Raw genomic sequence first — 24,954 nt, forward strand, 5'->3', positions numbered from 1 at the left:
TCAAAGCGCTTCCACATCCAGTCAGACTGAAGTGAAGTGTGGAGGCAGACAGCGAGCGTCTCCTCTCCGCTCAACATTTTTTTTTTACACATTTATCTTCTTTCTGCTCTTAGCAGACTGATTCTTCAATGAACAAGCGATTTAATCACCAGCCTTTGGATGAAGTTGGAGTTTTCTTCTTGCAAAACAAACACAATGTGACCATGTTGAGTCACTGACTGTTTTCTCCTTGTCGGATTTCGGAGTACCTTAATTGATTCAGGGAAGAGGGACTTAAGAATGGGCAAACTTCAGTCTAAACATGGTAAGAGATGCTTTAATTAAAAGCGCTGAATTAGAACATTTTAAAGCATTTCGATTATAAAAACACAAACTAACATTTAATCGTCTGTTTTGCATCTTTGCGTCTTGGTGACTGGATCCAAAGCGTGTAAGCGCAGAGAAAACCCCGAAGGTGAGGAGAGATCCTTCTGCATGATTAGGATTTATGGATGATGAGAATATATTAAAGCAAAGACTGATCTTGTGAATCAGACCTGCTGATGTGTGTGTGTGTGTGTATTTTCTCTTCATGTCTCAGGAGACAGTTTTGTTGTGAACGCCTTCCTCCGGAGAGGGATGGAGGAATGTGAGAGGTACAGTGCGACGGATCACAAGCTGAAGACCATGCAGGTATCCATCCATCCGGATTTCACATTTATTTCCTTCTTCTTCTTCTTGGTCATAACAAGCCCAACAACAAAATCAGCCTGCTGTTCTGGCCTGTTTTGATGTAAAATTAAATGAAAAGGCTATTAAGTCTTTTTTTATGACTGATTATAAAGCATTTCCAAGAGTTAAAAAATCAGGATGCAGTGAAAATCAATTTATTATGGTGCTGTCAAAATGGTAAATGAGTGACTTTTATTCTTCAAAGTAATCCTTGCATTCACTCCTGCTATGCTGTATGAGCATCACTCCTGTTCCTAACAAAACTCATTATAAAAACAAAGTGTGCCAGGTGTGTGTTTTTACATTTGCTGATGATGGGATGAGTCTGTCAAGCACTTCAAAGTTGTCTGAATGAGGCTGTTACATTCCCTCCTCCTGTAAGATGAGATGAGAGCTTCTCGACTGAAGGGCAGTGCTGATGTCTTTGCAAAGTTGTAGCTTGTTGTTCTTTCTGTCACGTCTGGCTCTGACACAACAGTGCAGCGGTTATTCCCCTGCCAGCATCATTGGATGGGTTATGACAGCCATGAGCCCCGTGTGTGAAGCGGCTTGGCAAAGCGGCACACACGCACTCACACACACACACACACACACACAGACAGACACACAGACTGGATGGAAAGGTAGTCGTTTCTCAGCCTGCGGGATATAAAGTTTGCTCTTGTGGCTGCTGGCATCATGACTCAGGGCTGTGTCTTTTTCCTCAATGCCTCCCATTCTAGTGCTGCTCCCAGTGGGCAGCCCTCTGTGGCATAACATTACATCACTTCAATTAGCGTGTCGTTTTTGAGGGGTACGAGAGTCCTGAGCTCTCAGACAGAAAACTGCAAGAAGTTCACACAGAGGTACTGACAATCTGTACGGTGGGTGGTTGTAATAGTGGAAGAGTTATGGATTATATCAGGACTATAAACCGCCCACTCATGGCAAATTAAAAGAGAACTTTACTCTGCTTCAGAGGAGTTGGAGTTCACACTCCCCTGAAGGGAAACCACCAAAAAGGCATAAGCTTGGCACTTATTAGTGGGTGGGTCCCACCCTCACTTCTATCAAATCATGGCTCTGATTTATTTATTTTGTGTCATTAGTTAGTTACATTAGAGGCTCGCTCACAGACTAGAATGGAATAATCTTCAACGTTTAACCAGTCAGCCTTTTACTTTTCCTGTTTTATTTGAAACTTAAAGGAATTATTGAGCAGAATGAGGTGGACAGAACAAAATGCAATCATGTTACTGCATGTATGTGTGTTGGTGGTAAAATAATGCTAACTAAGTACTTTTTTTGTGGCAGAAACTAACATCGTAACTACTTTTTCCATGCATTTCCCTTTGCTCCTGTAGTATTCTGTTGCCATTTCATTCAGGCAACATATTCAACCACTGACAACAGTAAGATTTCTTTATTCACTTGAGTGATCACCAGAATCTTTAGAAGATGAAATTAAATGTTACTATAAACCCAATTAAGATTTCTATATCACTTATTTATAGTGTTTTTTTTAAATCAAAGCAGGTATAATGTGTTGGGTGTAACTTTGCCCAAGGCGTGATGTCAAGTATGAAATGCCAAATAAACCAGTGTGTGCGGCAAGAAATGATTATGTTCACTGTCAATTAACCTGCTGGGTTATTTTCTTAATTCATTCAGTAATCAAATCATCTCACGTTTGGCTTTTTTGCTTTAAAAAATTACTGATACAATTAATGTAAGTATGAAAATAGTTGCCGATTGATTAATTTTCTGGCAATACATCAGTCGACTGATCATTTCAGCTCTAAAACCAGTATCATGAATGAAACAGATATGATAACAAACAACATGTAACTGCCTGCTCATACAGTGACAGCTCTATTCATGCTGTTTGAAATGGGCCCACAGTATGCCTACATTAATGTAAAGAGAGATGATGTCCCTGGCGATGTTTTTCATGCTGTATAGCTTCCCATCAAGCTGACAGACTTCCAGCTCAGTAAAGACAACAACACCATTTCCTCGTTTGATCCCACATATCGTTAATTAATTCCTTGCAAGGATCGGATTACGATGTCACTTTTCCAAATATAATTATTGGATTATGGGTTCTTAGATGTCTGGGGTTTAGACCATGATTAAACAAGTCTAAGTCAAACAAGAAAAACATATTATTTAATGTCTCTCTTTTTTTTGGAGGATTTGAAGTTTGTTACAAGGGTTTTTAGATCAATTTCAGCCACATTTGCCACAAAGTGTCTGTCTCTCGTCATGAGTGGCCCTCACCAGATAGTTTCACCATTTAGCTGCAGGGACAGTCACGATTACTTATGATTTTTATATAGGAGGAGATTGGCCAAACACGCTGTTTAGCTTTGACCATCCCCCCTCCTCATTGTCAAATGGGGGAGTAGGATTCCTGAGCTGTCTGGCTGCGACTTCAAAGCGCAGAGCTGAGTTATAAAAGGGCTCTGATATCAGTGGAGCCTCCGAACCCTCACCCCTCTATCCCCCTGCCCTGTGCTGGGGGATGGGCTGAGAGATGGACTACTATCGGGGGGGGGGGGGGGGGGGGGGAAATAAAACAAGCACTAACATAGCTCGCACCCAACATCAGTCTGTGTAAACCAGTGAATCTCCTCAATAAAGCAGTCATTTTTATCCTACAATCTGTGAAGGCTTTGCTATGCTTTAGAAAGAAATATCAAAAGATCAAAGGATACAAAGACCTGTTTAAATATTTATTTTGCTGCAAACCATGATTCAAGATTGTGGCTGGCAGGCTGCCCTTAGTTTGTAGTCTTGAAGTTTTCCCTGTTAAAGTGTGGCCTATCAGGCCTATGAGTGGACAAAGAAAGGGGGAGTGATTCAGCAGGATGACTAGGATCATCCCGGAAAGAGTCATCAAGATTTTGACACTTCGTTGCAGGTGTTCAAGACAAGTCTAACCTGTCCAAGCACCTGATGTAGTGTAGGAATATCGTTAGGTCCGAAGTCCAACGTCCCAAAAAAATGAGTCTGTAGTTATTGAATATGTAAAATACAGAAGGGCAGTGCATCCCAACCATGTACTTATCCAGAGCAGTGTGTTCATTAGTGGAAGAGCTCTGTGAAGGTTCACTGTGTTTCACCTCTGGAAACATCAACACATCAACAGGCCAGACCCTCACACATACACACACAGACAGACAGACACACACACACTCACAGTGCTTCATTTTGGAGCTTCAAACAGACATGCTTGGATGCCCAAATAATGACAGGTTAATTCAGCCTTTCAGCACCATCTTTTGTCTCAAAACTTCCCACAGACTTGGCCTGTGAGGAGGGAGTGTGTCAACATTTTAAATTCCACAACAAAGAGCTTTATTATTCCACTTTGAAAGGTTAATAATATCACACTTGAAGTAAAAAGGCTCGGTTAGGGATTCAGTTGGATGTAATGATGTGCCAAAAGCTCAGAGACACAAATTTATTTTGACTTACAGAGAGTTACATAGCACTCGCCCCTCAATAATAAATTAGGTTTAAGAGCAGAGTTCCCAAGCAGCTCACTAAACTAATTGTAAGCTAATGTTTTTTTAACAGTCATTTGGAATCTGTGAATAAGACTTTCCCCTTATATAAAAATCCTCATTTGGCAATCCTGCTCAAAATGGATGTTTTGTTTGGACAATATTGCTGCTGGGCATTTGGGTATATCTTCTAGTCGCCATGTTCATTTTGAGTAAGCAGTATTTGATTTGGATCTGTGGCAGGGATATCTGTGTAATCTTGAGGCTGTGGCCTTAAATGACATTTTATTTTTCAGTACACAGAGCTGCAAATTTAAAACTGAGGTCATTCTTTTTAGTTTTCGAACTCTGAATACTGAAAACAACAATGCAGCTGGTGATCCTTGATTTAAGACATTTTCTTGTCAGCAACATCTCATGACATTTCACTTCCGCCTCCCTCATGACCACAGATAATTAAAAAAAAAAAAGCACTTCCATGTTGCAGCACTAGCAGGGAGCGATCTATAGTGGAGACAAAAAAGGTGTGCTCATATATGTGTTGCTTTTGAAGGGAGTTGAAGGCATTTGGAGAGTTTGTTTTTTTCCACCCCTTCTCTCTCTCTCTTTTTTTTTTTTTTTTTTTTAAATTGGCTTCACAAGAAGGCGAGCTGTGAGCCTTCATCTCTGAATGAAAAGCATGTGGCTGGCATCCAGAACAGCGGGGTCTTTCAGCACGGCCCCGGCAGACATCTGTTCCTGGTTTGTACAGCAAAATCCTGGAGCAGGGCGAGGGGCTGTGGTGGGAAGGGGGTGCGAGGGTGGCGGGGAAGAGGAAAAGAGGAGGAGTGGGGGTTTAAGGGTGTTTTTTTTTTTCTTGGGGGAGATATTTGAGGGGTTTTAAAGGTAGTGGGGGAAGGGGAGTAATAGGGAGCCTCATCCGCGTTGACCACTGCATTGTTCTGGCAGGCAGAAGCTGACCATTGATCTCACCTATATTAACTTGTAACAGCTGTTCAACATGCAAATCACACCATCTCTCCTGGGACTTCTTTTTTTTAGTTGCCATTTGTCTAGAATAAACATTCACCTCTCTGTCAGTGTAAACATCATCACCTGGTCGGTTCCGACACTCGTCACAAGTGCAAAATGCTTGTTTTAGCCTCTTCTTTCATGTTCGAGTGTTCAAGTGTGTATCACCACATGGCTTCACCTGTGACTCAGAGGCTGAGCCTTTCTCTAACTCTGTCTGTGAATGACTGACTGAGAGGAAAAGAGTGGTTTGTGTGGCCTGTGCCTCACAGAGAAAGACATTAGGACACTGCAGGCAGATTAAATGTTTATTTTTTCTAAGGATATTTATACTGTCTGAAGTACTTTGAAGCAGTTTGCTCACTTTCACCCTAATTCCCCTGTGACCAGCTCTCATGAGGGGAGCAAGACCTCTTTCTGGCCATCAGGAGGAATCAAAGAGCTGTTGGCTCACACATTGGCTCACAGTTCTTTGGCACAAACCAGGGCCGATTTAACCTTCTGGGGGGCCACTGGGCAAAAAATGAGTTATGGGCCCCTATTTAAGCCCCTACCCCCCTGATTTTTGGGTCATAAGTAGATTTTTACACATGGGCCCCTCTACCAGACAGGGCCTCAGGATATGATGAGCCACCTTGAATCCATCACTACTTTGGTTTTATTTGTGCTTTAGTGGTGCACTTCACTTATCAGATTACAGACTAATTATACCATAATTATAAAACTACAGACCAATTGCCACAAAGGCAACCTGAGGCCTGAAAGGTCTATTAAAGGAACAGTTTGACATTTTAGAAATTGTGTTTACTCGCTTCACTGCTGAGCCTTATATAAGAATAATGATACCACTCTCAGTGTTTCCTCTAGGTTGACTGCTTTGGGGTGGTGGGATGGGCCACGTTCTTTAATTATGATGTTATGTAATTACAATAATATAATGGTCTGTAATTACAATATTACAGAACAGTTAAAGGAGTCATATTTTATAAGTCTCCTTATTTTCTATTTTATTTCCTTGTGATCCATTCAGAACATTTTTTTTACAAAGTCATGCTAGCTTCTAGCATTCTCGTCACTGTCACCAGATTCAGGTTGGGCACGTTTAAAAAACGCATATTTTGGCCTGAATTTCAGACATTTGGGGTCGACATCCATCCATCTTTTGGCCAGATTACATTAATAAATTACTCTTGTTGGCTTTTTACTCGCCAAGCTTTTATTGCACTCACAGTAACGTAACAAGTGTAGCTGTCGTCAACTCGCATAACGTTATCTTATACTTCATCTGTCGCTCCTCTGCTCTGATCTGTGTGTGTGTGGAGGGACTGAGCCCCACCAGAGAGCAAAGGAGAGGAGAGAAACTACTGCGACCGTAAATGACAGCAAAATGCAGTAGAGACTCTCACTCTGACCTGAAATGAAACGAGTGCACGTAAATAACGTACATAACATAAATAAAGTATTTTGTTTCTTTCAGGGTGGGGGGTCCATGTCAACAGTTGCCCAGGCAACGACACAGAGATTGACTTACGTTTCAGAACAGCGCCGCACAGAGGCTCTGAAATGCAAATGATTATTGATTTCCAAATAAATGGATATTTGCTGTAATTTTTGGCATTAAAAAATATTCTTTTGGCTTGTTGTGGGTTCTCCGTGGCCTGGCGGCTCACCAGGCCGGTACAGTTATAGGTGAAACAATGTCTCTCATATCTGTAAATATGTTGATGGAACCAGCAGCTCATTAGCTTAGCTTAGCACAATGACTGGTTTAAACCAAACCAAAATGTAAAAATTACAAGTTGTGCTTTTATGAAGCTAATCTTCTACATAATGGCCAAATCGTGTGACTACAGTGTCACATGATGCTATTGGGCCCAAAAAGACTTTTTCCCATAGACTTAAATTGCAAAAGAGACGTCTAAATCAGCAGATACATTTTTTTAGCGTCACAACCCAGCAAAATGACGTGTTTCCCTATCAGCATTTGATCTGTACAGTCCCATAAGATTTAGAAAGTCTAGAAGAGCCACATGATTGAATCATTTTACCTCCATTCAAATTAGCCAGAGGGCTGAACCGGAAGTTAGCAGTCTCGGCCGGTGGACATCTCTAGTGAGCATGCTCCACGGGCGCATTGGGTCAATAGAGCGTGCGCAGTATGTTTTCAGAAAGTGGCTTTTTTGGCTTCATGTGCCACTGACCAACTTTCATAGGAATGATTGGGGTGCCGCCTCTGACGCTGTTTCCAATTCTCTTTATACATCCATGAGACAACCTCATGTTGCAACAGACAGGAAGTCATTGCACGTGGCCAAGAAATAGTCCAGCACATAACCCTCCAATATAACCACAACTTGTCCATTTTACATTTCATTTTGTGTGCCGATTAAACAAAAGAGATACAGTGTCTTAATTAGTGGTCTTTAGAGGTGCTGGGAGGCAGCAGATTTTGTTGCCATCAAACAGTCAGGCTACCTGTGTCCCCCTGTTTCCAGTTTTAATGCTAAGCTAAGCTAACTGGCTGCTGGCTGTAACTTCATATTTAACATACAAACACTATCGTCTCCTCATCTAACTCACAGCAAGAAAGCAAATAAGCCTATTTCCCACAGTGTTGAACCATTCCTTCAACATATAATATTGTAATGTTGATATAAGCATTTAAGTACCATAAGTCTAGCTATATTTGCCAAGAGTATTATAAAACAGCTATATCAGCCTTGATACACAAAGTAGCTTTGACAGGTTTTTGGGATTTAAGGAGGCAGTGTGACGTGTGACATGTTGTCATATATATATATATATTTATATTTATATACTGTATATATAACAGCGTTTCATAAATGCCACTCAGTCAGTTATACTTCATGACATAAATATTAATTTACATTTCTTCTTTAGCTCAAAGGAGAATTGTAAAGATTTAGGCAAGAAAAATGGCAGTCACTCCACTTCCTTCATTATTGGAGCTGTTATCTGCAGACATATGGAATGAAGATCTGTCGCCTTTGGAGCTTTCTCAGTCCCATTATCGCTGCTTTGAAGTCGCTTACATCTTGTCACTGCTTTTCATGATATTTATGAGATATCTGTTTCTGTACTTCAGAGAGATCAGTGCAGCTTCACTGGGCCAAATTGCAGCAAGTCATCACGCGTGCAATCGTATGTGAATATCTCAACATGCTGAATGGAGACCATCCCAGGTTTTCAGTGACACTACATGACCTGGACATGCGTGGTCACTGATGACAGCAGGGAGACCTCACTTCCCCTGCACAGTTAGTGCAGCAGTGTGTGTGCTGGTGGCTGTTTGGGGCAGCCCCGCCGAGGGTTAACACTGGTCCGTGTCTTTGCTCTCGCTCCCTGCCAGGGGAAAGAAAATACCTGAAGCTGGAGCCCAGTGCTTAGCGCTGACATTTTTGGCAAAGGCTGCTGGATCCAAGTCTGTGTTTGATCTTGTGCTTCTCCCAGCCAAGTACAACACCGGGAGACTCAAAGGTTATTACATTTTAGTGTGTAAGGTATGTTTCCACATAAACCCCTGTTCCCCCTTAGAAAGCTTTAGCTCTTTTCCAAGTGGACTTCATTTCGCAAGCCTTAGAGCAGCCAGGGGAATATTATATTTTTTCAGTTATGGTTGTTGGTGGTGTTATTATATGCTGTCATTATAGCCATTGTTAATTGAATACATTGTTTTCATCTACATCTTCAGTCAGTGAGGCATGTGATGAGCTCAGCGACGACACAGGAAGCTCCAGACATGTATAACTTATCATAGGAGACATTGTAAATCTATTTTTGTTCAACGTTTAGTTGTTTTAAATATTTGTAGATTGAGATGGAGAGTTGAGAGGTTTTGCTTGTTTGCTTAATGAGGACAGGGGATTCCTCTTTTGGACATGAATTTGTTATTCTATGAAATAGGGCAGTGGAAACTTGAGATTGTCTCCACAGAGGTCAGATGCTGACCTGACATATATTCCACAATGCAAGCATTGGGGAAACTAAATAGTTGTGTGCAGCACAATACACTGTTAGTCATAAATCCTAGACACAAATACCTCTATTTTTGTTGCTTGTGGGAGAAAAAACATACATTGGAACAGAGACGGAGTCAGACATTGAGTTGGAAAAACAAACAGCAATGCCAGAACAAAAATAATCTCTAGAATTAATGTAAAATTCAACTTTGTGTTTTTGAGCTATTCATCTGCACTGTTCATATTGTGATGCAATGTCCATCTAGCTTTGGCTCTTCGGTAGGTTACATTCACTTTCTGTGTTGTTCTTGTATAAAAAGCCTTCAGAGTCACCCCTGAATGCTTAGAAACTTCATCCTTGCTCCACATTCCTGAACCTGACGCCCTGCTAGTTTTGAGGCTTGAGAGTGAAACACCACACACACCACAAACCCTGACTTCCTGTATGCTAAAAAAAAAAAAGCCCAGCGGAGGGCACCCAGAGCTGCTGGCATTGTTACTCATTGTTATGTTGCTGTGCTGCATGAAGCCTCTGCTATTTAAAGTATTCTTTTTGTATAAATCTCACAGTTGTCTAGGGTGTTAGGTCTACAGTTTACACTCCAGGTGTCTCTTATGAGATTTAGGAGTCGCTATGATTTCACGTGTATATTCCATACAAGGAGTCAAAACATTTAGTTCATTTAATGTTCAAGGTAACCTTGGAAAAAAGGTGGAATTTATAGCAGTGCTTTGTTCATAGGTGGACAGACTTTACACTGAATCCAGCTTCCTGTCCTCCATTTTCATGCACAGAATGCTATAGCATAAGACTTATCAAACACACCCAAATCCAGACCCCTGAGGAGTTAGGCATCTCTCTCTCTCTCTCTAGTCTGAGCTGTGCCTCCCCCCTCTTGGGGACCCCAAGCCTGCACATGTGTAGGTATCGCTATTACTCAGCTCATAAAACGCCACAGTCCCATCTGAAAGTGGTTAGCTGTTGAAACACACTAGCAGCTTCAAAGCTTGGAACCGGGCTCTGCAGACAGCGCAGGCCTGGCCCTCCTGCACATCACATTCTCGCTCCCCGATGGGGAACGGCTGCAAACTTGCTTTTGTTACACAAACCTGTTCCCGTCATCAAAACCCTCAATGGGTCTCCATTAAAAGGAAGTGGTTTATTTTTGTCATGGGTGGTAATTTTTCTGGGGAATATAATTTAAAAACCAATGACTGCAGAATGATTCTTCTTAGATATTCAGAAAAAAGAAGAATTCAGCGGTTCCTTACATCCTACGTTGATGTATTTATATACCCAAACACCTTTTGTGCTTTTTCTATATGTGACAGAAAGGGAGGGAGAGGATAAAACAGTGCTGAAAGAGGCCACTGTTCTCATTTCCTCTGAGGGCAGCCTTCTTTTCTTCCCCCACCCATTTCTTTCCTGAGCCCATCCACTTCAAAAGCTGACCTGGCCCTGTGTGCCATGTAACATGTTTACCTAAAGGCTCATTTCAAATAAACAGCAGTTCTCCTTAAGATGCCTTCCCCCCTCACTGAGGGCCTTTCAGAGACACCATCTGCTCATAGGAGGAGCTCCACAAAGAAAACGCACTCTTCTAAATCTGGATTTTATTTCATGATATGCGGCTGAATGAAAAAAACCCACTCAGCTCACAATAAACCAAAATGTGTTTTAAAAAAATACCAATATAAATATAAAAAAATATACATATGTTAAGAAAAGCTGCTTTTCAAACTTATCTGTAACAATGAAAATTTTAGGCAGAAGACTCACCTATAAATGAATACAGCAAAGTTCTCAAATAGTAGCTCAGCAAGGTCTCGCTCTATAACCAGCACCTAGTTCTTCGTGTTGATAGGGGCCCAACTGATCCTATCACTTCAAGAATGCCAGTGTATCAGAATATCTGAACTTTTACCCCCAGTGTCATGTGCTCAGCCTTGAGAACTGCTCTATCCCGGTAGCACCTGATTATCTCATAGCTTTTACGGTGTTATTGCACATCAGCACCTTGTGCTTTTTGAAGCATAAATCCTCTTTCAAGGACCTTTATCAAACATGAAGTGTCACACTTGGTGCGTTCAAGTGGACCGCTTCCAGACTTTGCTGTGCTCTACACAACAAGACTCCCATCAGGCTTGTAGCTTTACACCCGAGATAAGATAAGAATATACAAGCAGCTAAGCTAAACTAACTTTAAGTGCAGCCTTGTAGAGTTGGTTTCCAGTAATTATGGCTGTGAAAGCAGCAGCTCTCTGTGCGCTCTGCTGCAAAAGCTGAGCTGGAGAAGAAGGTGGAGCTGAGCTGAGCTGCCCTCTGCACCATAGCCTTTTGATCTCTGCTTGTGCCATGGATGAATTACGTTCCAGAATTTCACACTGGGGAACAGTGTTTAAGACACACACAGCAAGTCTGTCAGGTCACTAAAGTGCACACATGGCAGCTTCGGTCCAAAAGGAAAGAAGCACAGATGTTACAGTCTAGTCGACAGTGGCCTCAAAAGCTCTACTTGGCATAATTCTGTGATGTGTCACAGTAAAAGTAGAAATTATAATGCACGATTTGTACTATGAATCTTGGAAATTCCTGTCTTGTAACTACGATTTCAAAAGAAATTCATCGTACGCATACGCTCATATCCTCTCTTTTCTCGACCAGTAATTTTCTTTGAGAATAATTCAACAGAAATATGGATGAGCTTTGCATGATTTTTGGTGCATCAGTAATTGGCCCATGTGCAGCTTTTCTTTTTTCTAGATCTCATCTGTTCATCTTCAGCTTTCAACTTTGTCCCCTTTTTTTTTTTCATGGGAAGTTGCATCTCAAATGCCAAAGCATTACAGCCACTGGCCCTTTGGCAATGGTCCATTTTACATATCCAGGCTTCCCACATCGTCTGAAGATCGTGGAGTCTCCTCTGCTTCCTGTGCCCAGCAGGAGTGTATTTTTAGGAATCCTCAGGAAAACACTTGGTGTTGACCCTCACATGACCCCCTGTCCAGTTCCAGGCCTGTGAGGAACTTCACAGCTTGGAATTAAGCCTGTTCTTGCAGTGTCAAGAATTCTCCTGCTCTTTGAGACTGACAATCCCCAGCGGCTGCAGGAGACAGTAGTGCCGGACAGTGAGAGAGTAAGGGAGACAAGAGATAAAAGAGGGGCAGCAGTTCTTTTTTTTTTTTGCATGTGTCAAATTTAAAGATATCTAGTGTAAAAAAAAAACTGTGCAGCGCTCTGCAAAGCCAAGACACTTTTATCCAAACTATGCTGGCAGGATGGCCTTAAATATTTCATAGCAAGGAGGAACAGTACCAATTATGCAAAGAAGTGGTGTGTGCTGAGACCTGAGGTTTGGCAAGTGTTATTGAGAATTGTAAGGCTATAGCAGATGAGTTATTAGAAGCTCTGCCTGTCTACCTTGGTTATTTGTTGCATCCTGCCGCACTGAACTCTGTGTTTTGGCTCTCTCTGCCCGGCAAGCCTGATTCCCCCTGAGGGCTGAATGCAATAATAGTACAGTACAACAGCCGTCCGTCTCTGCTTGCCCAATATGCCTCCCAGATGGATGTGTTGAGAGTTCATGCTACATTACTTGCTGATTGGTCACGGCTGCACAAGCTCCTCTTATCATGGGCAGTCATATGGATCTGTACTTCTCTGTGTAAGTTACCCATAGGGAGCAGTAACTAGTGGACTATAGAGCTGTGGTGTTGACCCTGAACCTGTTCTTATCCTGATGGAAGACATGTTGAGGAAACCAGCAGGCAGCTCATCCACCAGCAAGCCGCAAGCCTTTAACAGCAGGAGCGCAAAAGAAAATTCGTTGTGGATTAGATAGACAGCATCATTCAAGTGTGTACTCTGCATGTAAACTTGGACAGTGTTGCTGCTCTTCCACACTGGCGCGCAGCTGTCCTTCCCAACATGGTTTGTTTACATTTCTCAGTCACCCACAGGAGCACTGTAACGCCTGTAGCTCCACCAGCCTCCAACCACAGAGCCTCGCCCCTATGAACTGCCAGGCCTGGTTTTCAAAGTTGTGACTTAAATCCCTCTCAGCTTAACAAAATGAGCAGTGAAAACAGCGGTGTTGGTGGTTATCTTGCAGGTGAGAGCAATTATTTCTGACATCTCAATACTAGACAGACAGCTGGGAACCTGACACTTATTACAGTACACAAAAAGAGCCCTTACAGGTGAGAGTGATTGTGTTGAAATGGTTTTCACACAGCAGACGCAGCCAAGGCGGAAAGGTGCTTACAAAGCCTTGTATTGACTGTAACTGACAGGACAACCGGTTTGATTTAAACCAAAAAAAAAAAAAAAACCCTGGCAACATGAGCAGCTGATCAGTTTCAAATACCGCTCAGCTGGACAGTCACGGAGAGTATCTCCATGACTGCTTGAGAGGTGGAGTCGCTTTTTGGACCGTAATGGGATTGGCGTCTGAGCCACCTCAACCCACAACCTGGCATTCTGAGATCCTCTGTGTTGTTTAAAGGGCCTGTGGAATGTGGAACAAATCCCCTCAGCTTTATCAGCCTGGGCGCACTCCCCATTGGCCGGGCTTAAGAGCCAGGGGCCTGCGCGGGAGCTTACAGAATTTCACATAGAGGCCAGAAACAGAGGAACATCCTGTTTGAGTCTAACCGCCTGTCCCACACTGGCTTTGATATGCCGTCGGCCTGTGCACTCGCTTCTGTCTTGTTTGTCAGGGTGTGTGTGCGCGTGATCGAAATATGTTCTTCTGTGTGTCTTCTGTCTAGTGTCTGTGTACATCTTTTTTTCTCTTGACATCTGGTTCAGCAGCATAGTTTATTTTAGAGATAAAAAGATGAGTGAATGTGTTTTGAGTCTTTTATCAAGTGAAAATGAAGAAACATTTGCTGGTTCCAGCTTCTCAAATGTGAGAATTTGCTGATTATCTTTTCTCTCTCTTATTACTGGGAAATGAATATCTTTGGGTTTTGGACTGTTGGTGGGACCAATAAAGTTCACCTTGGGCACTAGAAAAGTGTGACAGACATTTTTAACTATTTTCTCACAATTTATAGACTAAACAATTAAGCTCTTAATTGAAAATAATAATAATAATTAATTAATTGTTAGTTGCAGCCTTGCTTTATTTGCATTTATTAAAATGCTAAGTTAAGTTGTTTTAGTTCTTAGGACATACTAACATACTATGTTTCTTATCACCTGTTGCCTTAAGACTTGAGACTTGGACTTGATTGCTGTGAGACACTTGGTCTTTTGAGACGGCACCTGCTAAAGACTTGATAGGAAACTCGCAAGCAAAAACACTGAAGTCTTGAGTTTTTACCTGGTAAAATTCCAGAACAAAATGAAATAGAATAAAAAGAAATGATAGCTTCTGACTGTTAAAAGAAAACATTTTACTACACTTTTGTTTGAGCAGATCATTAAATGTTTGAGTGCATAACACATGGCATTGGTCATATAAAAGTCCATGCAGAGACTATTGCATTACACCACCAAGCCCTGTTACTTCTGAATTAAACCAACATGCTCTCTGTGGCTCAGTGTGTGGCACTGGATTTCAAACCTGACTTCAAATTTTTGTGTTGCGGCTATAGTTGACCGTGACATCCACTGTTTTTCTATTTCCTGTAATTGATCAAATACATTTGGGATTACGTATGTGATGAACTACTATGTCTATAATTTAATACATTTGCATAACCCAGATTCATGAGTGTGATTCCAGTCACTGGTATGAAGCACATGGTTTCCAACTCCCAACAGTAGCTGCCTGTGCAACAGCTGAGAGGAGGACACTCCATTACATCAGACTCCTATCAAAGCCCTCTTTAATGAAGGCAAGCTGATTACAGCACACAGTGACAGATGCTAGATGGTCAGCCAGTGATGCTAATCTTTGTTTATGCCAACCAGCAGGTCAAAATCAAAGTGAGAGTAAGGTCAGTGTTCGGGTGAGGAGGGGACAGGAGGGGCGTGAAGAGTTTAGGAGATAGTCTCTCCTGATTGAAGGGGAGCGGGTGACTTTCAGCGGTTTAGGTGCTGCTCTTACATAGGCAGGCAAGCATGCTCATCTCTCCCCACAGCTGTTGTTATACTAGGACCGAAGAGGCTTCGCCCTGGTGATTCATGTCCTGCCAAGGGAGAGGTTTTGCCTCCTGTTTGACCTCAGAGAGAGTCCTGCTACCCTGAAAGAGCCATATCTGGGCCATCTTGGCCGCATGGGGCCAGTCCAGATGACAGGATGGCATTCTGCTCTGATCTCATTGCCATTCATAGAAAGACATGTCATGGCACACTGATACATAGATAAAATACCCCAATTAGTGGACAGTAGCAAATGTTAGCTGTATAATGACAAGCATTGAAAAATTACAGGGCAGGTTCACAGTTTTTCAAGTTGTGTGTCAATGAACACTGACACATTTTTCTTGCTGTAATCATTCCTCCTGTTTACACTGGTCATTAAGAGATCCCTTCATATTGCACGTTCAATGTCAATGATGGTGGACAGGAGAAAAATGTATTTAAAAGTTTACTTGAAGCTAATATGAAGCTTCGGCCGTTCCGAATTAGTCAAATCAAGACAATATCTTTCAAAGTTACAGTCTTTTAAGTGCCAAATTCCATCTCTTTGTTACTATACTTCCACTGCAGCTGAACAGGAAAACACTGTCCGTCGAGACACAAAGGGGGACATTTTTACTAAAAAGACTGTACCTGCAGAAGATATCCACTTTATTTGACAAATTCAGATGGCTGAAGCCTCATATTACATTATATAGATAAACTTTTTAATGCATTTTTGCTCAAAACGAAGACTGCAGATTTTGTCCCCCATCACTTACATTGTAATTGCATTTGGAGGGGATATTATCTCATGGCCAGTATGAACAGGAGGAATGATTACAGCAAGTAAAATGTTTGATGTTAAAACTGTTTCAATGCTCATTTGGGCACCTGACTATTGCTTTAAGACATACTTGAAAAACTGTGAATTTATCCTTTGATACAACTTTTGAGGCTGAACTTGAAAAAGCTCCAAACTTGTGTATTGGTTATATACTGAATCATAAAAAAATGCCTGTAGCTTGTGTTACATGATGATTATTAGGCAGACTAACTCAAATGCTGCAGTATATGCATCGCTGTTTATTTTAATATTGCTCCTCAATACTAGCTGAGGCCAGTCTACTCTGTTGACTCTGAGCACCATAATTACCCCGACTTGGATTGAAAGCTGAGGCCTGATGAACCAGAGAGAGAGAGTACTCGCTTCTCAGCCATCATCATATTTTTCTTTTACTGTCTTGCAAGAGAAGAGACAGAAATTGTGCAACTGGCCTTCTCTTCTCTCTTTAGCTCCTCATATTTTCAGTCACAGCCCCTTCCCCCTCTCCACCCCTCATCTCCCTCTTTTTTCACTGCCTCTCTTCAGTATAACCGCTCACATCTGGTTTTGAGTCAAGGCCAGGTTGGTTTCTTCTGGAATGGAGGGCTTTTATTTCTCAATGGCCCCACTCCCTCTCCAGTTTCATTCTGTGGTTTAAGAGTATGCAGTTTGTTTACGAAGCGGTGTTCCTTTCTTTGTATTGATTCTACTCAATCCTCATTTCCATCAATGGGGAACCCCCCAATCATCCCCAATTAATGGCCAGTGGGAGTGGGAATGCTGGTTGGCTGGTGGTCATCAAGGGTTTCCTGTGGCGCCCTCTGAAGTGTCAGTTCCAGGTGACTTTGTATTTCTAGAAACTGTGTACATCCTGGAGAACTCTCACTGTTAGCTGCTTAGTGTTTATGTCCCAAGGCGCTTTCTTCATCAAATTAAGGTAATAACTCAGATTGTTGGTCTTGTTTGGACAAGGAAATGCCACCTACTGTACTGTAAAAGTATTTTTTTATGCTAATTACAACTTCATATAAAAAATAAGCAATCTGAAGCATTTTAAGAAAACCACATGGCTTCAAAATTATATGAGGAAGCTTCCAGACAGTATCCTGTTTTTGTATTTCTTCCAGCATATGTTTGTACTCGGATACGCATCCAGACATCTGATCAAGTTGCCATATTTCATACCGCGAGGCCAGAGGAACTGTGTAAACAATCCTCATGTTAGCCTCCCCTGTTTTTGAAGATGCGATTTTCAGAATCGCTTGTGCATCGTATGGTTTAAAGAATGGACTAAAAGAAGTGTGTGTGTGCTTATATTTAGGGGGTGAGCAAGAAGGGGGGATGTGAGAACAAAGATGTGCAGTGTTTTCTAGCGGGAGGATGGGTGGTAGGCAGGCACAGAGAGAGAGAGAGAGACTGCTGGGGGATGTCTGATGTCACCTGGTAGGGAGCTATGAAAGCTTCCCCTGGTTACCCTATCCCACATAAAAGTCTGGCAGTAGGCTGAAGCTTTAGGGAAGCTTGGCAGAAGTGCTGCATTAAACAGGAACAAACATCACACACCTCTCTGTCTGTCTCCTATGTTAAGGCGTCTGGAAGACAGAACCTGTTTACATGGAACACTGTTTTTAAAGCAAACATAGATCTTATCATCTCCTTGTCATTCCTGTTCAAGCGTCTTGTCCCACACATGTGAATTGTCAACTGTCTTCCCCTACACTCAATATCACACGCTGCATAGATGTGTAACATCATGGGTTTTCAGGTGTACGCCACTGGTGGAAAACAAGAAAACACTTTGCTTCAAAACGCTAACACGTTTGCGTAGCCTACAGAGCAGTTGTGATCTGATAGTGAAAGAATGAGAGCAGCTACATGCCAGAAAGCAGTTAATTACACATGTGGTGGGCAGATTTGAGCCCGACACCGTGGGCGATGTGGATGGAGATGCCATGTGTTTAGACGTTAAACTGCAGACTGTGGTCAGACCCAGCCTGCTCTCTCATTAGCTCCCCCAATGGTTGTAATGAGCGTGGAGGTGGTGGGGTGCTGGCATTTCTAGGAGAGGCCATGTGTTCAACACGAGCCCTGCTGGTTCCCTCCTTGTGCTCGCAGCAAGAGATCTCCAGATATCTGAATTTTAATTAGAGATCAGATTCAGTTTTGGCAGTTGGATGATTGATTCGTTTCATTATATTTAACGCTGAATCCTGTCTTTCATTTAGAGGTGCGCATACCTTGCTCTGTACACTCGTGGGAATGAGGATGAGAAGAATCAATGGTTCTCTTTGATGTTCCTCTGAGCCGCACAACAGTGTGTCTGTGTGAACTCTCTCTTCCTTACATATTGCCCTTCATTAAGGGACTGCGGTACAAAGAGGGAGAGATAAAAGCATTCAGTGCAGAGAGGAAACAACAACTTGGCTGCAGAAAATGACAAAAGATGGGAAGTGTGTGTGTTTTTGTGTGTGGATGCATATACACTGGTTTTGGTTTTTAGTGTGTGTATTTGGTGATTAAAGACTGCTGCTTGTTTAGGGGCCCAGGCAGTGGTACCAGTTATCTCCACCTCTCCTAGAAGCCTTGCAGAGTCTGTAAAAATCCACCTCCACCTCTCCCACAGAGCTCCCAGGGACTGGAGTAAGCAATAGATAGGCCCTATCTCCTCTTTAACAAACCGCATCCTCCTCTGCTTCTACTCTTATCTGCTTCTCTCCTTTCCCATCTTTGTTCCTCTTATCTTCCCTTCCCTCCTTTCCCCCTTTGTGCCCTCTTTCCTCTCTGCTCTTCTTTCTTCTTTTTTCCTCCCGCTTACTTCCTGCCTCTCTCCTGTTCCCGTCTCCCTCCTCCTCTTACCGAGGCCCGACTCCCATTCTTTTGCTGTTTTCTCTCAGTGTCTCCGGTGGCCAATTTGCAGGGGGTGTCCGAGCCTTGACCCTGAGACTCAAGCGGCTCCCCTCTTCAACGGTGAAGGTCAGGGCTAGATTACAGGCTGGAGGTATCATCCTCTGAAGTGAGGAATAATCACGGGGCTCCGAGATTGTTAAATAGAACCACAGGCCCTGGCGCTGTCATTACTCTGAGAGAGGGAGGGGAAGGGGAGGGGAGAGGGGGCTCGTTCACCTAAACGCATGCAGATGTTCCGACTCTCTGAGCCTCGGCTCTGTTGAAGGTACATGGAGTTCTTTTGTTTTCTAGCATCTATCTGTTTTTTATTTGTCTCGTTTCAGTGGGCCTCCTTGATTCAATCTGGTGAGATTTTATTTCAAAGTGTGTGCGGAGCAGCTTAGAGGACTGAGAATGACGTAAATAAGATGAATCATTTGTTGTTTAAATACTTGTGGTTTAGGGCCTGTGCTGCACTTAATTTTCATTGTTTCCACAATCCAATTGTAATTAAAGAGTGGCTGAATGTGTGTGTGCAGTGTGTGTGGTGTATGTGTGTGTGTGTGTGTGTGTATGTATGCACGTATGGAGACCCTGTTGCCTTTGCCTAAGTGTGTGTCTGCATTAGCACATGTGTGGGATGGATATGAATACATTGTTGCTTGTTTTATTCATGATATAGATTATTCACATGTGACAGCAGAGCTTTTTTCCTCCCTCACTGCGCCCCTTCAACTCCTTTGTCCCGCTTTTGTTATATGGCTATGGAATTGTGTATTTAATCAGTCCCATCCTATCTGCATGGAAACTTCCATCTGGCAATTATTCTCCATTCAAAATAAATATACACATGTTGCTGAGAGCTCATTGTGAGGCTTGTTTTACATAAACCAAACGTTTCAAGTTGAGTTTTTCGCCGGGAAATACAACAAAACTTTTCCTTAAACTCTGGTCTTGTTCCATCAAACTCTCCTCACTGGGTTCCATGTCAAGCGGGATGAGAACAAACAGGTTGGCTAAGAGAAACCTCAGAGGATGAAGTGCATTATGGGTTTTTTGATGGATGCGAGGGTCCGTTTGAAGGGCTCGGAAGGAATCTTGAAAGCTTGGCTGCGGCTGCGCTCCCCATGTCCCAGACAGTGAAACACAATAAGCGTGCAGATGTTCAAAGTGTTTGGCCGCGCTGGAGCCTCCAGCCCTCTCTCTCTCATCTGAGTAGGAAATGCTTTAGCTGGAACTGTTTGTTTTCTCTGTGTCTGTGGTCTGAACTGTAGATTCACTTACATCTCTGACCCCCCCCCACCCCCCCCCTCCCCTCCTCTCCCCCTCCTCCTCCCTCCCTCTTTCCTTGTCCCAGGAGTTTCCAAATGGTGAGCTGAAGGAAGGACAATTTGCAGATCAACACTGTCCCCTAGAGGGTAGGCTGAGAAGGATGTCTTTTCACTCATTGATTAACTTTGTGCTGAATATTTTATGCTGCAGAAAACATATCTTATGTTGTATGATTGATGAACACTTAGTATGTACGATTCCATTAATAATACAACCTGAAGACCTGTGTGATATAAATGTATGCATATGTTATTTCACAAGGCTTCTATGCCCAATTGAAGTAAGGTTGAACTTAAAAGATTATCTTTAATTGGATGTTTAATTGTGCAAAAAGTGCAATGCAGTCTTTCTGCAGGCTTTCATTAGTGCATACCAAGCTTTATGGATCAGGGATAGCACTGTGCTGAGCAGCAATTATAGGGGCCAAAATTCAGAAATGCATGCCGCATTATACCCTTATACAGCTGTAAATATGTAAAGAGAATTTCCTGAGCATCACAGACTATTTGAAAATGACTGTTTCACCTGCAGACAGGTGGAGATAGACGAAGATGCTTAATGCACAAGCTTTAAGGACACAAAAACACAAAAAGATGCATGTACGTTTAGTGAGCTGCTTTCTTGGGAATGAATGTAATGTCATATTTGGTTACCTTACTTCTCAACAAAGGCATATTTAAGTAAGGTATATTAGCTTGTGAGGACGTCAGATTTTCTGCAGTGCAGTTACTGAACAAAACAAAAATAATTCTGTGTGAGGAATCAGTGTTTTTGTGCATTAACTTTAATGTGTGTTGTTGTGTTGACAGTGGTTCTTCCTCCAGAGAAAGCTGAGGGCTGTGAGAGCTACCTGCAGTACCTGCACTCAGAGGACGGAGAGCGAGAGATACTCAGAGATGCCACCAAAGCTCCAGGGAAGAAACGCATCAGTCTGGATGTAAGAGTTTACAATTACAGTACAACTCAAGTTCCTGCCTGAGCCCATCCTGCAGGGAGGTGCATGTTCACCCAGTGTTTCAACATTTCTTCTACTGCTTCTGCTTCTCACTCCAAAAACACATACAGCTCAGGTGGATTGGGACGCTAAATTGCCAATAATTATTTATTCAAGTGGTTGTCAGATTTCCTCACATGACAGGATTTCTTAGGTCAGGAAAAGGTCTCTCTCTCTCAAGTCATTTGCCTCAAATGTTGAAAAGAGTGTTGACAATGTTTTGCATTTCATTGAGTGAAAATTATTTAAACATTGGTTAGAAAATAAATGCATGGTGGGTAACCTCTATCCCACTGTTTTATGCCTTCACCCTGTGCACAGAACATCTGTCTGTATGTTGACGTTGCTCCAGACCATATCCTGATTGAATTTAGGGACCAATAAATAGAATAAATAGATTGTAATGTTTAGACTTGCATGTTTTAAAGAACTGCTCAGAACTACCCTTTGGTGATCACTTCTGGTTATGTGAGCTGAGGAGATATTATAGAACCATAAAGGGCCGCCTCTCTCCCTAGGGTCTCCTCTCTTGTAAACGTACACTGCTGTTCACACAGTGTCAGCTCTCCACTGTGCCTGCAGCAGGGCCTGTATTCCAGATGTTTATTTTTTCAATTACGGCCATGTTACCAGATACATCAGAATCAAAGTTGCTGCCAAAAAGTTGTAACTGAGAATAGTGGTCGTGCTCGTTTTTCCTGGAAGAAAGTAGAAAGACAAGGTCATAGTAGTAGGGCTCGCCACCCTGACTCTATTCTCTGTGCTTCTCCACACAAGTTAAAAGAAGCTGAATGGACTGTAAAGTGATCTGTTTACATGTTGAAAACCAGAATTTCAGCTGGCCCATTGCCCTGCTATATTGCTCACAGGATGTATGAATTCATTAAAAAAAACCCACATGATTTTAAGCCTGCTATACTTCACCAGACAACCTTTAGTTGTTGCTCTTGTTTTTTCTTTGGAAAGTCCTCTTCAAAGTTACCTGCACTGACGCAAGGTTTGATTTGAATTCAGATAAGAGGAGATGGTGTCATAAATCTCTCTTGTCAACCACAGGTTCTCATGCAAAATTAAGAAACGCAACTCTCATTCCCTCTTGAAAAATGTTCATAAACCACAAAGAAGACAGCATCTGTGACGACTGAATGCACTTCTGCCCCCTGTTGTTAAAAGACTACAGTGTTTGTGTTTTGTAGAAGTGTTGAGGCTTGGCTTATAATTGGCAAAAATATGCACATAGACACATTCCACTTTATATTGTGTATGTGTTTAAAGTGTGATATTACAGATTATCAGTACACATGTTTGTATGCACAGGACTTGGAGTGTGATGTTTCAGTGGAGGACGACAACCGTCAGGAGTGGATCTTCACGCTTTATGACTTTGACAACAGTGGGAAAGTGACGAAAGAGGTGTGTGTTTTAAATGTCTTTCCACTCCTTGTGCTGTGCTTCTTTAGTCTTAATCTATACCGTGTCTTCTTAATAATGCTTGTCTCCTTTACATGTCATCATCATGTCAAACCTACACTTGGCCTACACTACAAGCTGTGTTTTTCCTATCATTACAGGACATGTCCAGTCTGATGCACACCATCTATGATGTGGTTGATGCCTCTGTGAATCATTCCTGCCATAATAAGAGCAAGACTCTGCGTGTGAAACTGACCGTCACCCCAGAGCCCAGGTGCCACAGAAGAGATACAGGGACAGGTAAATAAAGTTTTTAAAACAGTATTTTACACTATGATCTCTATACGTTGGGAGCCAATAACTTAGTGTTAACTGTAGATCTGAAGATGTTGTGGATTGTTTTGGTTCTGGTTCCAGATTTCCTCTTTTCCTTGGTTCATTTTAGTCAGTGCTGCAGTTTAAAGTTATAATGAACAAGCTCTTTCTGTTTTAGCACCATATTTTTTGTTTTAAGCAGCTACCTACTGTATGGATGTCACTGAACACTTTTTCCTCTTTCCCTCTTCAGATCGCTGTCACCAAGAGGAGGGCCGTTCAGCTGACAAGCGGCTGTCCTCCTACATCAGGTTAGTACACACAAAGTACACTGTGCTTAGAGGCTGGCCTGTGTACATTGTAATAATTCTTACAGATTAAAGATTTACAGAAAGTATTCTCATTCTTTTTTGTTTTTCATTTATAGCAGCAAAGGGCAGAACAATGAGGCACCAGCCACTGAGGGTCAGCATTACTGTGTGGATGAAAACACAGAGAGGAGGAATCACTACCTGGACCTGGCTGGTATAGAGAACTACACCTCCAGATTTGATGGTAAGCTGCGTCAAATTCACAGTTATTTTACAATGATAAGTTGAAAGTTGAGTGTGGGGATGCTGAGCAGTAATTCTAACAAGAAGATTTGTCGTTCATCATGCTTACCACTGAACTGCTGTCTCTGACCTCATCCTTCAGGGAGCACCCCTGCCATCCCTCCCCAGGAGGCTCACGGTCGAAGCTGCCAGAACCAGAGCCGCTCCCGCTCCCAGGAACCAGAGCCCCAAGTTGTTCACCAGCGCCGCTCACAGATCATCAGTGATAGCTACAACCCTACAGAGTCTCGAAGCAAGGGGACACAGTTCCTCAAATCCCCCAAAGGAACCTACAAGGGAGGTGGAGGGAATAATGGAGGCAGCGGAGGTGGCAAATCCGCTAAATGTCACGGTTACCACCTTCCTCTGCAAACCATGCTGCACGGGGGTCAGGATGTGTACCACATGCCACACCAAGCCCAACCCTCCAGCCACCACCAGCACCCTTTGCAATACAGTCACAGCAAACGCCTTAGGGCCAAAGCCAGAGAGGCGCTGTCCCCGTCCAAAACCCCGCTGTCCCCTCAATCCCACCCCCAGCAACAACCCCCTGTGCCCTCTGTACTGCCAAGCCTGGAGAGAGAGCAGGTATCCGGCCCTCCTGGGAGCCCGGGGTTTGTCGTTCCTGTGGTTCAGCGCCATGAGCACCACCATCACCACGAACACCACCACCACCACCACTATCATCATTACCACCAGACATGACCACCTTCGGTGTGCAGTGACTGAAACTGTACAGGACCAACCACAACACACACAACCACACCAGTCTGAAGGACTTAACGTCATCCCATGGGAGTGTCTCACGCTCTGTCCAGGATCTTTTTACTCTCCTCTTGCAAGCTATACAGATATATCCTGAGATTAGATGTACTGAGGAATCGTGTAGTGTGATGGCAGATGATATTGGACTGGAAGGATGTTTTTCTGAAGTTATTGTGTAATAACAAAAGATGTGTGGCACAGTTTTGAAGTTTTTTTGTAGATTTCCTGCTGGGACTGCTTGCGATCGTCACCCATTTTCAGTAAGGGTACAGATACCAGAAAGCGTCAGATCGGGGGACCTTCGACGTGACATCCTTTCCCCTCTTGACGTTGTTGGTTGAAGTCCCTGGAAGCTATTTGTCAGAATAGGTGTGCTGTTCTGTGTGAGACCTTTCCAAAACATGGATCTCAGGTGTAAAGGTGCTGCTGCTCTCAAGCTTTTCACTGAGGCTTCTTCGTCTTGGAGGACCTCTGTGGACTGAGGGGTTTCCTGTTTGGGGGGGGAGGGGATATGAAATCACCACTGCCAGTTTTAATGCAAAAATATCTTGCTCTATGTATAAAAAAATC

At 42.7% G+C, this 24,954-nt stretch overlaps 1 protein-coding gene across 2 annotated transcripts; it reads left to right on the forward strand.

The window, feature by feature from the left end:
• Positions 1 to 24,954, forward strand: nkd2b (NKD inhibitor of WNT signaling pathway 2b). 2 transcript variants are annotated; one of them, XM_042422641.1, is made up of 10 exons: positions 1 to 304; positions 428 to 454; positions 581 to 672; positions 20,330 to 20,390; positions 21,114 to 21,241; positions 22,616 to 22,711; positions 22,870 to 23,011; positions 23,280 to 23,337; positions 23,457 to 23,581; positions 23,723 to 24,954. In XM_042422641.1, the coding sequence occupies exons 1-10, from the start codon at positions 280 to 282 to the stop codon at positions 24,322 to 24,324; spliced, it is 1,356 nt and encodes a 451-aa protein (XP_042278575.1). In that variant the 5' UTR covers positions 1 to 279; the 3' UTR covers positions 24,325 to 24,954. The 2 variants fall into 2 exon arrangements, with proteins under 2 accessions (XP_042278575.1, XP_042278574.1); XM_042422640.1 differs by having other exon boundaries at positions 23,454 to 23,581; positions 23,723 to 24,953.

The sequence above is a fragment of the Thunnus maccoyii genome, chromosome 10 (genome assembly GCF_910596095.1).
Source record: "Thunnus maccoyii chromosome 10, fThuMac1.1, whole genome shotgun sequence".
NCBI classification, from domain to species: Eukaryota; Metazoa; Chordata; class Actinopteri; order Scombriformes; family Scombridae; genus Thunnus; species Thunnus maccoyii.